Source organism: Rosa chinensis, chromosome 5, assembly GCF_002994745.2.
Source record: "Rosa chinensis cultivar Old Blush chromosome 5, RchiOBHm-V2, whole genome shotgun sequence".
Lineage (NCBI taxonomy): Eukaryota > Viridiplantae > Streptophyta > Magnoliopsida > Rosales > Rosaceae > Rosa > Rosa chinensis.
Window position 1 is genome coordinate 28,131,284 of NC_037092.1, and position 12,825 is coordinate 28,144,108.

The 12,825-nt window shown below is 37.5% G+C and overlaps 1 protein-coding gene across 1 annotated transcript; it reads right to left on the reverse strand.

Annotated features, from left to right (window-relative positions):
• Window positions 1–4,951: 4,951 nt before the first annotated feature.
• On the reverse strand, window positions 4,952–6,508 carry LOC112167508 (germin-like protein subfamily 1 member 11). The gene is given in 3 exon segments (XM_024304528.2): window positions 4,952–5,254; window positions 5,257–5,679; window positions 6,248–6,508. Coding segments are annotated over 3 exon segments (690 nt in total). The 5' UTR covers window positions 6,384–6,508; the 3' UTR covers window positions 4,952–5,123.
• Window positions 6,509–12,825: the final 6,317 nt, after the last annotated feature.

Below are 12,825 nucleotides of genomic sequence, written 5' to 3' on the forward strand. Positions count from 1 at the left end.
TGGGTGGCGGTTGTTGACCGGAATCCGGCGATAGTTGGCCGGAATCTGGAGACCGGTGACCGGATTCTGGCTAATCCGGTCACCGGTGACAGGGCTCCGGCGAAGTCTCCTAGGGTTTCTCTCTCTCTCTCTCTCTCTCTCTCTCTCTCTCTCTCTCTCTCTAAGTAATAAAGGGGTGAGGGTAAAATAGTCTCAAAAATAAACAAAAAACAAAGAAAAAAAACTTAATGAGGTATTAGAGAACGTTTTGGGTAAGGGGGAATTACAAAAACTTAATAGGATAAGTGGGAAAAAAATTCCCTAAAAATGGGGTAAATGGACAAAATCTCTATAATAAATCCTCTCAAAATCAAAGGGCAAAAGCGTCACGGCACTATTGAATGAATAGTATAAAACCCCATTCTACTTTAGGATAGTTATTACTAGGCAACTCGCCCGCGCGATGCTGCGGATTGGTAAATTTTGTCTTAAAGTTTATATGTAATAGGGTAAAAATGACAATATAAGAAATGTTAACTGAATATATTATCGCTTTGCATATTATGAAAGTGTTGAGTATAAGCTAGTATTTTAACCAAACTTTTATATTTACATTTTTCAGAAGAAAGAGATATTCTAACAAAAGATATTCTTTACATACAAATTAAGAAAGTGGTTAAATCTCACCAAAATATCATACATTTCAAGTTGGAACTAATCATTCTCTAATGTATCATTTATTGGTTCATATGGTGTTAAAGACACTTCATTTGCTTTTGGATATGATGGGCTATCGCTGAAACAAACAACATAATATAATAAGCAGTATATGAAACTTAGCAGTGAAGCTTTTAAAAATCTGTGTGACAATTTACTGATATGTGATAAACATATACAGTTCTAAATTAATTTTTAAGAATTACTCAAGACACTTATCTATATAATACCATGTTTACCGACTTTTTCTATTTCTATTTCAAACAACTTGAATCAAGGCTCAAGTTATTTCACATTTCAATTCACATTTTAAAACAATGTCATTTTGATATATTAACCAAGCGATCCGAACCAAAACTTCTATTCAATTTTGTTTTAATATGAAATATTTATGGATTGATTTTTTTTTTTTCAATGGAATATTTATTTTATGGACGGTAGTATCATAGATATCGTAATCTTTGAATATCTATATATCCTCAAATTAAAAAGTTAAAAATTTGAACTTTGTTTTTGGTATTGGCAAAAACCGGAATCAAACACAACCAAACCCACCTTATTTACATGACAGGCGAATGGTTAAGAAAACAAAATGAACATACTTGAGACAAATACCATACCATTTTCACTAAAAGCCTTAAGCATGTCACACAATTATGTACAATAAGCTTATCTTTCGTATTCCATATGCTACTTGTTCTGGTGAAGCGCGCTAAAAGTGTGGGTGACTTTGCGAGGAATCTATGAAACCATTTTCTAGTACACGAAATGATATTGGTTTTCAGATAGAACATAATAGCACAAGCAACAACATATAAACACACATACAACATGGTGTTTGGCTCCAAAATCAGTATGGGTGAAAACTGTCTCTTTTGAGCGTGTGCGCAGGCGTGCCAGCACAGTGGGGTGCAGTCGTCGGAGAATCTCTTGACCTGACTTCTTGATCAAACTATGTAGACGAGGAGAGCACCAACCTCGTCACAAGGTTCTTTTCACTGCCTTCCAGAAAATGACTTCTTGCCTTACAGGTAAGGGCTTTGGTTGTTATCTCTTCGCGTCACCGAATCGATACTCAACGTTGTAAGTTGAGCAAAGCAATCACTAGGAAGTTTGGAGAAAGCACGGGTTTTGCTAAAGCGTATCTTTAGCTTCGCTGGGTTGAGAGGGCGTTACCCTTGCTTCGCTGGGTTTTTAGTAGGTTTGCTCCGGAGAGACTTTGATAATCTTTATGATTAGTTGATTGAAGAGTTGTCCCTAATTCGTCATTGAAACCTGGTATTTATACCTAGGGTTTCGACTGTTCCTTGCCATAGAAGGATTATTGATTGAAGTTTCCTATTCGATCTCTGCTACCTGACTCCAATAAGGACTCGTTTTCCTTATGGATCACGGAATGGGTGAAGCTATAACCCAAACCCAAGTAGGCTTATTTTTGGGCCGCAGGTATCGGCCCGCTGTGCTAAATCCCCTAAGGGATCTTGCCAAAAATACTTTTGGGCTCAAACACATAGTTAAACTTAAAGAACCAAAATTTCCATGGAGTAAAAGGTAAATTGCGTAAGCAATATTTTTTTTTTTTTGGCTGAAAGATGAGTGAAAGAGAGGAGTAGCCTCCCTAACACTCTAATGAATTAATCAAAGAAAAAGTAGATAACAAGAGAGGGGCACAAAACCAAAACCTCTCGAAGCAAACTAACAATTAAACAAACCTAGCAAAACCGAAACTGAGGAAGACCCATAATGCCACTATTACAATAGGACAAAATAAAAGAAGGAGGCACATCCCACCACACCAGCTGAGTTAATGACGTACCATGATTAGCCAATGCATCTGCAACTTTATTCCCTTCACGAAAAATATGAGAAGAGCGAAATATCATATTTGAGATGCAACTTAAACAATTAAGCCAACGAACATGAAGTTGCCAAGGTACAAGCAAAGGAGAGCGCAGGTAATCTAGCACAAGTGATGAGTCAACCTCCAACCAAATGTGTTTCCAATCACGAACCCAAGCAAGCTCAATAGCCGTTATCACTGCCAAAACCTCCGCCACTATAGAACTAGGAATGTCAATGTTGGAAAAAAAAGCACCCAGAACATGACCATTACAATCACGAAATACCGCACCAAAAACTCCAATACCCTCTGCATGCTTCCAAGCACCATCTGAGTTAATCTTCACCCACCCAATGACCGGAGGATGCCAAACAACCTCAATTACTCTAGGGGCTCTCCGCAACCTACACTCTACTCCAAAACACTTTAATATTCGAAGATCTTGAACTAAATTACTCATTAGACCCTTTGCAAGCTGACTAGCCGCTCTAACATGACCCGAAATGAGTTGACAAATTGAAGTAGTAGACAACGACTTGCCGTCAAATCTGGTCTTGTTCCTAGCATGCCATACAAACCATAAGATCGATGTGAAGGTGATCAACCAAAGCTCTTTAAGCTGTGAACTACGTCCCATACTCAAACCCTTGTGAAATATATCCATAAGAGTATGAGGAACAACACCCAATTCAAAAACAGACGGGAAATAAGCCCATATATATAGCAGCTGTAAAAGGACAAAGCAAGAATATATGCTGTAGGGATTCAGTACATGCACCACAAAGTTCACATCTTGAAACCCAAGCTACTTCCCGTCTTTGAAGAAGATCATCACAAATTATTCTCCCTTTTGATACTTTCTAGGCATGTAGAGACATTCTAGGCAATATAAATTTAGACCATAAAGTCTTACACCAAGGCTGGGAGGGAGATGGATGCCTCAAAAATTGATAAGCATGCTTTGCCATTAACTCACCAATTGATGAAGGCATCCAAATGAGCTTATCCTCCATTGATGCGTTAGTTGCAAAAGAAACTTGCCTAATTTTATTACACAATGCTGGAAAATGAACTTGAAGAAGATCTGGAAACACCCAAGAACCACCAACAATAAAATTAGAAACCAAGTCCTTATTACCTCGCAGGTCAACATGAGCACCAAAGTAATCAATAATAGGCCTCCCCATAAAATTATCACGCCAAAAAGAAATCTTGCCTCCTGAACCAATCAACCATTGAGAATTTTCTTTGACAACACCCCAAAAAGGACGAACTCCCGGCCATATAGAGGAAGAGGCATAAGAGCGACGTTGAGAAAATCTATTCCGAATAAACGAACAACCTTTTGATGGAAAAGAATAGATCTCCCAACAACGCTTCAACAAAAGCGAACGATTAAGAAGCACAAGTTGCTTCAACCCCTAGCCACCTTCATCCATGGGAGTGCAACAAGATCTCCATGCCACTAGAGGAATCCCACGTTTATCAATTGAACCGGACCAAAGAAAATTACGGTACCATACCTCAATACGACGTAGCAAAGAGACCGGCCACTCATACACTTGAAATGTGTAAACAAACATACTGTAGATGACTAATTTGATAAGTTGGAGTCTTCTAGCCATAGACAAAAATGAGCCCATCCAACTTGATAATTTAAACCTAATTTTATCCACAACTAGTTGAAAGTGCAAAACCCGTGGCTTGCCTTTAAAAATATGAGCAGCCAAATAAGTGAAAGGGGCTGAACCCAATGGAATACCCAAGAAACTTGAAATCGAATGTCGCCGCCGATATATATGCTTGCCAATGAAAACTTGTGACTTGTCCTTATTAACTACTTGGCCTGAAACACCCCCATATTCCTCAAAAAAGCTCATAATTTTACGCAAATTGCGTTTATCACCCCGACAGAAGACAATAACATCATCTGCAAATAGAACATGTGAAGGAGCAATGGATCCTCTAGGAGAAGATATACGATGAAGTTGTCCATTAGAAACCATCATAGAGATACCACGACTAAGAACTTCTTCTGCCAAGCAAAATAATAATGGAGAAAGCGGGTCACCTGGACGAACACCTCTTCCACAGGAAAAGTAACCCACCTGCCTTCCATTAATGAGAATATAAAGCTTAGCTGATAGCAGTAAGGCGTGCACCCACTGTACAAAGGTCTGATTGAACCCAAAGGCTTGCAGTACATGTAGCAAAAAATCCCAAGATAATGTATCAAAGGCCTTGGAAATATCAACCTTTACCGCTACGTTACCTCCAAAACATTTTGAGTCCAATAAATTGAAACATTCTGAGGTTGTGAGGATGCAGTCTGATATATTCCTACCGGCAACAAAGGCATGTTGTTGGGGGGATATGATACGAGATGCCACTGAAGACAAACGAAGAGCAAGAATCTTTGGGATAATGTAAATTGCGTAAGCAATTACCATCTTCATTATTTATAGTAATGTAAAACATACATCTTTCTGTTTTTTTGGACAATAATGAAAAACATACATATTGGTTTTCCTTGGCCTTTTACGTATATGTTCTCCACTTTTCCTTAAGTCTATGATCACGTTCTTGTTTAATTGTTGTTGTACCAGAACTGTTTCTGGAGATACTGAACGAGCTTTTCATCGACTTGGAACGCCTTGCTTAAAACATCAGGATTGATGGGAGGATTGGCCCCGAAAACTGCGTTGGCTATGGTGATACCCCTGGGTTCTGGCTGCTAAGAGCAGCAATTGCTACAGCATTGACGGGTCCGATGTTAAGTTGGAAGTGAATGAGACCGACTGGGAAGACAAACACATCTCCCTTGTTCAAGACCTTGCTGATCAGCTTGTTATCGGGGTTGGAGGTGACGAAGCCAACGTAGAGAGTGCCTTCCAGGACCAGAAGGACTTCAGAGGCACGAGGGTGCGTGTGGGGAGGGTTTAGACCGCCATTTGGTGCATAGTCTATGCGAGCTAGGGATATCCCAAGGGTGTTCAATCCGGCGATTTGCTCCACGTTCGCGGCTGTCACGGTTGAACCAACTGCGTTTGCCGTGGATTTTGGAATTTGGAGACCAGAGAAGAAGAAATCATTTGCTGTTGCAAGCTTTGGGTCCTTGCAGAACTTGCCATTCACAAACACTCCTAAACAAAAATAATTAAAGCATATAATTATAAATGTTCTCAAAAGAATCAGTTTTATAACATAACATATAAAGAATCTCTACTAAACACTACTTCAAGAAAAGAGTACATTGCATTTTTTCTTTTTCTTAATTATGTACAAAAAAAATTATGATACATGAACATATTGGTGTGTCAATAATAGACTAATTGTCTACAGACTGTAGTCGTGGACTACCTCGAAATAGGTTGAGGAGTCTAGCATTATATGAAGCTAACCAATCTACTTGATTTAATGTTACATTGATGTACCTTAGACGAACCCCGAAGTTAAATGAAGTCCAAATTTACAGTTTGACACCACATCATTTATCTGTATGTCTGTAGTTACTAGTATGAGTAATATCAGATATTATATGCACCAGATACCATTCGAACATGGATAGTTAACTTGAAGAACAATCTTCACATGCGCATGCATTTTGAAAAGCAATATGGAAATTAATCATAAGATTAAGGAAAGATGAACTCATAACAAAACATGGGAAACTGATATGATAAGAACAGAATATAGGAAGCTAAGTAATACCGGGAAATTGGGAAAACTGTGCGTTATTGATGGCTACGCAGAAGTCCTGTAGAGGACTGGGGTCTGAGGCAGAGACGAGGAAGGTTGCCAATGCAAAGATGGCAAGAGTAGCAATAGGCAAATGAACTCCTTTCATGATCTTAACGAGGTTGCTATTGCTGCTAGCTAGGTTGTCTCAGATTACTTGTATCTCTAGAGTTTCTTTGAAGTGGATGAATATCCTACATTGGGCATAGCTCTATTTATAGTCTAAAGGGGGTGAGATATCTCAAATATTTGGATTTTCTTTTCGGTGGAAGTAGGTATAAAACTTGGTTTCTACAATTCTAAATGTACCATTTAGCACTTTTCTACCTCTTTTCTTCAACTTGAGTAGGGGCGCGTGCAGTTAGGGTTGGGACTGTTTATTTCTGATCTTTATCATTTTCAAAAGATTAACCGTACGAAAAACCAATGACACAAAACTTTTTTTAGTTATCTAGCTATATCAAATGAACAAATGATTCGTCATAAGAATTTAATTTTTAGGAAAATCATCAATAGATTTGATAATTGTTAGACAATTACACAGTTTTCAGTTCAGTTAATTTTTGCAAATATAACCTTTAAGGGGTGATCTAGAAAATATCAAAATAATGGTTTCAGATCACATGACTACTCTATTAGATGATTGAAGATGAGAAATAAAAAAGTTCACGGAGAATGTTGAAATTTTATAAGAGAAAACTAACTACCATTTCTCATTTAGAAACAGTACGTTTAATTAATTATGACTCTGATTGTTTTGGTGTTTCAGAATGATTAGTGTTGTTTTTTTTCTTCAAGTCCCAGGCCGCCATGGTTTGTTTAATATCATCAACTCGAGCAGGTGAGGAATTAAGGAAATAATTTTTTTTTTCCAGAAGATGAAGACGATCAAGATGATGTTGTACCACAACTAGAATGGAGTTGTTAAACGTGGCTAATTTGTATTTATTAAAAATATTAGGTAGTGTATACTGCAATAAAACCATTAACCAAGCTAATTACTAATTAGTGTTCTAATGTTTATCTATCGATCCTTAATGGGATTTTCATTCAGTTTCTACCAATTAATATACACAGCAGCCCACGAAAGTCTGACGTGAGTTTCCACGATTCCACCAGCACCTCGGAAAGTTTGGTCATTCTCTTTTTGGTCCTTAATGACATATCCAAGTTCTTGAGATAATTCTAGGGTACATAATTATTATACATGCATGCATGAACATTTCATATCTCATTCACACTCTCACCACTTCAGATAATCCGTAAGAAAACGACATCGATCACTTCTAGCTCTTTACTGAGATGGATAAGGCAAGACGCGGAACTAAACTAATAAACACATTCGATTGACTTAGATTTGACGAATGACGAGCGTACGTATGTATAAGAGAGAACTCAGAAAGTAAGATTAATGATCAAACTCTAGGAATTGTGGAAGCATATTCTTCTAGTCCTAGGTATGAAGCCTCATAATTATTCTTCCACTCATTGAATTTGGGCTAGTGTTTTGAAAGCGCTTTCTTCTTCCAACTATTTCTGTTAGGCTCTAGTAGCAAGAAGCACTCAAGTCCAACACCATTGCTTGAGTGCCCATTCTGTGGTCGAAGGTCACTGAAAAAAGGAGGCCTCGTTTGTTGGCCGGTCAACCCAACACCATTTTTGGAAGTTCAAGCTCTTTTTGCTCTTTTTCATTTTCAATGAGAGAAATTTTAAGTACACCACCTCAATTACTTAATGCACACCCTTTATATTTTTTTGTCTAATTTTTTCATCAAACTTCCATCTATGCTCCTCCTCATGAAATAAATAAATGAGAAAAACTTCAAAAAAAAAAAAATTCATCAGCTAGCTATGTATATTAAAATTTTATTTGAAACATTACTTTACTATAATTTTTTAATTTATTGTGGAACTAATTGCTAATTAATTCAGCCACATATCAATAAGGTAATTACTAATTACCTTTCTTCTTTCTCACATCAATGAGGTTTGTATATCGCTAGCTAGAAGATTGAATAACTTAACTTTCTTACCTTTGATATTCTTCAAGTTGATGTCTCTAAGATTTTAAAAGATTCCATATATGTCAGACATATCTTCATGATCCATATAGTCATAGTCAATATTAAAATCAGTAAAGAATGAGCCATGGTGGTTGTTTGGCAAACAAAGTGATTGATGATGATGTATTCATGTATGCAAGATATATTTGATGGTGGTATAACCTCTTTTAATATGTTTCAACCAATTTAGCTGCTTGCTAGTTCTTTATGTGGACTACAATTATTTCATTTATCAATGACGTTCACGTATGATCTTGCAGAGAGATAGATTGTATAATGAAGACGAGGAGAAAATTTAACGTATAAGAAAATATTTTAGGGAACGTGACCAAATGTCCAAATTTGGGCAAATATGAACCCACTTACTCCGGTAAGATATTAGTGTGCCCACTTACCTCATTTAAAAAGAAAAGACTGTTTTAGACAAAGCTTAATTATAAAATTACTAAGCCACTCTCTCACTGCCATTGACCTCCGGCTCTCTACCCCGGCCTCTGGCGACTCAAACCACGACCTCAGACCGATGGATCTATACTTGCGTCTCCTCCCAAACCGGATCGTCGTCGCTCTTAGCTGAGTACAGCCTTTGGCAAGTAGCTTTCCTCAGTCGGCCTTCCTTTCGGTCTCGAGTTGCTTCAACAGCTTCGACGACTGTATGGCGTACCCGTAGATTTACGACGATATGACGAGGTCGCGTCGGAGAAGGAAAAACACCAGAGATCTATGTTGCCGGCGTTAGGTGGAGATTCCGGGTCGTCGACGTCAAGAAACGCGCTAGTTCTAGATTTTTGGTGTCCAAGTTCGGGTCTGGAGGGACCAGCAGTCATTGTGATGGTAGTGACTTCAATTATCTTGCATTTTACCTCTAGGGTCAGTAGCTTGGACGTGCTTTAATTCATTTACAGTGGGTTTGATTGTGTATATGATTTGGTTTGTACGTAGCAAGGTAGGTGAGGCTGGTGGTTGTGATCTGAGTTATGTTCTTTTGCTTAGAGATCAGAAGTAGAAAGTTTCTGGTACCAAGGAAGTTCAGATATAGATTGGCTAGGGAACAGAGAAACAAGCAAGCATATTAGCTTCTGGCCATTATATCCTTTTCTAGTTTTCTCAAACAAGATAGCATACTCTATATGAGGTGGTGGAAGCACACGGATTTTCAGTCCTGATGCTCCACGTATTCATAGTTATTTAGTTAGTATCCATTTACACACTCACATGACTCTATATTTTTGCCTATGTTGTTTTTTTCGATGAGTTATTTTTGCCTATCTTGTTAAATTTGGTATATGGAGTATAAGATGAGATTTTTGCATTGGTTAAATTTATTTTACTGGGGCAATAATGTTATTATTGAGGGGCAATAATACTATTATTGCCCCCCAATAAAGTTTTTATTAGGGGGCAATAATCATATTATTGGGGGGCAATAATATTCTCCGATGACCTTCACCGGCGACCGTCACCAGTGACCGGAGTCTGGCGGTCGGTGACCAGAATCCGGCGAGCATTGACCGGACTCCGGTCAAGTCTCCGTTGACTTCTCTCTTAGTGACAATGGGAAGGAGGGCAAAATTGTCTCAAAAATAAATAAATAATAACAATAAAAACTTAGTTGGGTATTAAGACAAAATATATGTTATTTGTTGGGTAAGTGGGTAATCTTATAAGATGTTTGGGTAAGTGGGGTTAATGTAGCTTAAATTTGGGTAAATGGACATTTTCAACAATTTGATACATAAAGCATTTAATTCTTATTTTATTTTTGTGGATTCTTCTTCATTTTTTGTTATTATTTATTTATTGTTGAGGAGGGTATAGAAGGAAGTTTGATGACAAAAAAATATAGGAGGTGTGTATTAAGTAATGGGGGTGTGTATATAAAACTTCTCTTTTGATAAAAGTAAAATAAAAAATTTGCTCAAATGTTGGGATATAGAATGTTCAGTTCACTAACTCTAGTGTTGTAAATTTTTAGGGAGTTGGATGTGGATCAGCAAATTAGCCAGAGGCCCAGAAGAATCATTTTGTATTTTTTTTTTTTTGCTCAATACGAGTTTCTCCTTTCACATCTTCTCAATCCTCACACGTAATCAAGCTTATTTTGAATCATTTACAACTTCTTCATTACTCATTACTCTTACCTGCTAAGCTTTAATTTTGTCTTCCCCTTGTTTCATTTTAGCTAGGAATAGAAATAATTGGTTATAAGATAAAAAAAAAAAAAATTGGACAATCATTTTTTTATATAATTTAAAGGCGTCTTAACTCAAAGCACCAAAATAAACTAAAATTAACCCACTTGCCCTAGTGATAGATTTTTATTCTCACCTACCCAGTTTAAAGTGAAATGACAATTTTGCCCTCAATCTAATTAATGAATTACATCATGCCACACACACTCACTCATCCCTCTAATCTGCGCACACACATACACTCTCTCTCTTGCCTCGATCCCTCCCTCCTCTTTCTCTCTCCAAATTCTTCACCACGGTGGACGACTTCTGGCACCGATTGATTGGGACAATCTCACCAGCCATCCATCCTCTCAGTCTTACCTTGATCTCTCTCTCTCTCTCACAGCCACCGCCGCCGCCACCGTCAGATTCAGATTCGCCGACAAAAAAGTGAAGCGAATGAGGCGAAGGTGATGAACAAGAAGAAGAAGAAGGGCAAGAAGATAGCAAGCGTCGAGTCAGAGCCCCAAGAAGTGGGGCCCAAACGCTCTCTCTATCCAGTAGTCAATGGCGGTCTTTGTCACCTCCAGCAGATGGAGTCTCTCTCTCTCTCTCTCTCTCTATGATCATATTTGGCACACTTAAGATTGCAGAAGGATATATGATGACTAGAATAGATGGGAATCAAATTCTGTTAGAGCACCACTGCAACTATATCAAGTTAAACAAACACAACCTTTTGAGTATCGGAATCATACCACTGATGTCGCCAAGACGTGTGTGTGTGTGTGTGTGTGTGATTTCGCTTTGGTTTTGGTGTTGCTAGGTTTCATTTCCGAGCAAATGAAGCCATTGATAGTGTTCTAGGGTTTATGCAGTAGCAATTTCAAATTTTAGATATTGTACAGTCGTTAATATATATATATACAATTTTTGTTGGATTTGTGTTAGTTAATGTAATAATGATGCTATTTCGGCTAGAAGGAAAGAAAAAGAAAAAAAAATTATTGTCTCCCAATAAAACGTTTTTTAGGGTGGGGCAATAAACATTTATTGGGGGACAATAAAACATTTCCCAACTTTTATTCCCCCCCCCCAATAAAAGTTTTGAATTTATGTATTCTCCTCATCTCTTTACTTAATCAAAGTTTTATTTGTCTAATTTTATGTCACTTTTGGCTCACGGAAAGTAATCATCAGGAAATGAAACTTGTTCTGGGATACAAAGGGAAAGGAAATACTTTCGTGAAGGAAGAGAAAATAAGGAGGAAAGTGGTTCCTTCAAATCCCCAAAGGAATCACTTTCTCCTCTTCTTTCATTGCATTTATTACTCATAACACATTAATTTATTGCATTATTTACAAACTTTTTAACAACTTTCCATACGTTACCAAAAATTAGAATGAAAAGTTCTTGGGAAATTTCATTTCCCTTCCCATGGAAAAGACAAAGAAATTATTTTCCTTTCTGTGAACCATTAGTTCCCGAGGGAAATTTCATTAGTTTCATTTCCCCCCAATAAACTATATTGCCCCCCTAATAAACATTTATTCGGCCCTAATAAAGTTTTTATTGGGGTACAACAAATGTTTATTGAGGAGGCAATAAAAGTTTATTTGGGGGGCAATAAATGTCTTCGGCGACCTATGAGATCTCCGGCCGACGACCTCTTTGAGAACCTCCAGAGACCTATGGTGATGTTTCCAGTTGAGTCCGACTACCAGTGACCTCCTGCGAAGTCTCCTATGGCTTCTTTCTCTATGTAACAAAAGGGTAAGGGAAAAATAGTCTCAAAAATAAATAAAAAACAAAAAAAACTTAATTGGGTATTAGGAAATAATTATAAGAGTCCTTATGGGTAAGTGGGAAAAAAATAAGTGAGTGGTGTAAGAGGGAAAGAAATCTCTAAATACGTGTAAATTGACAAAACCTCTAATTTAAATAAGCTTGAAACTTATTTAAGTTGAGAGGTTCATCCCCAGACCCATACTAATTTTTCATTGATGGACAATGTTGTTTTTCAAGAAAAATTTAGGCCATAATATCATATTTGTTTAAGGAAAAGAGAATCGGGGAGAGAATTTGGAGGATAGTTGTGTCTTTCATTGATAATATGAGCCCCTATATATAGGGAGTACAAGTACATAATCTTGGAGTACAAGGAATCCTATTCTAAACAGAACTAGGAATCTATAACATTCTCTCATATAACAACTATAGAAAGTAATCCTAGTTTGGTAAGACACACATTATCCTGATATCCTTCAACATGCACTCCTCCTTGTGACGTCCAAATGTGATGACATCGTGACA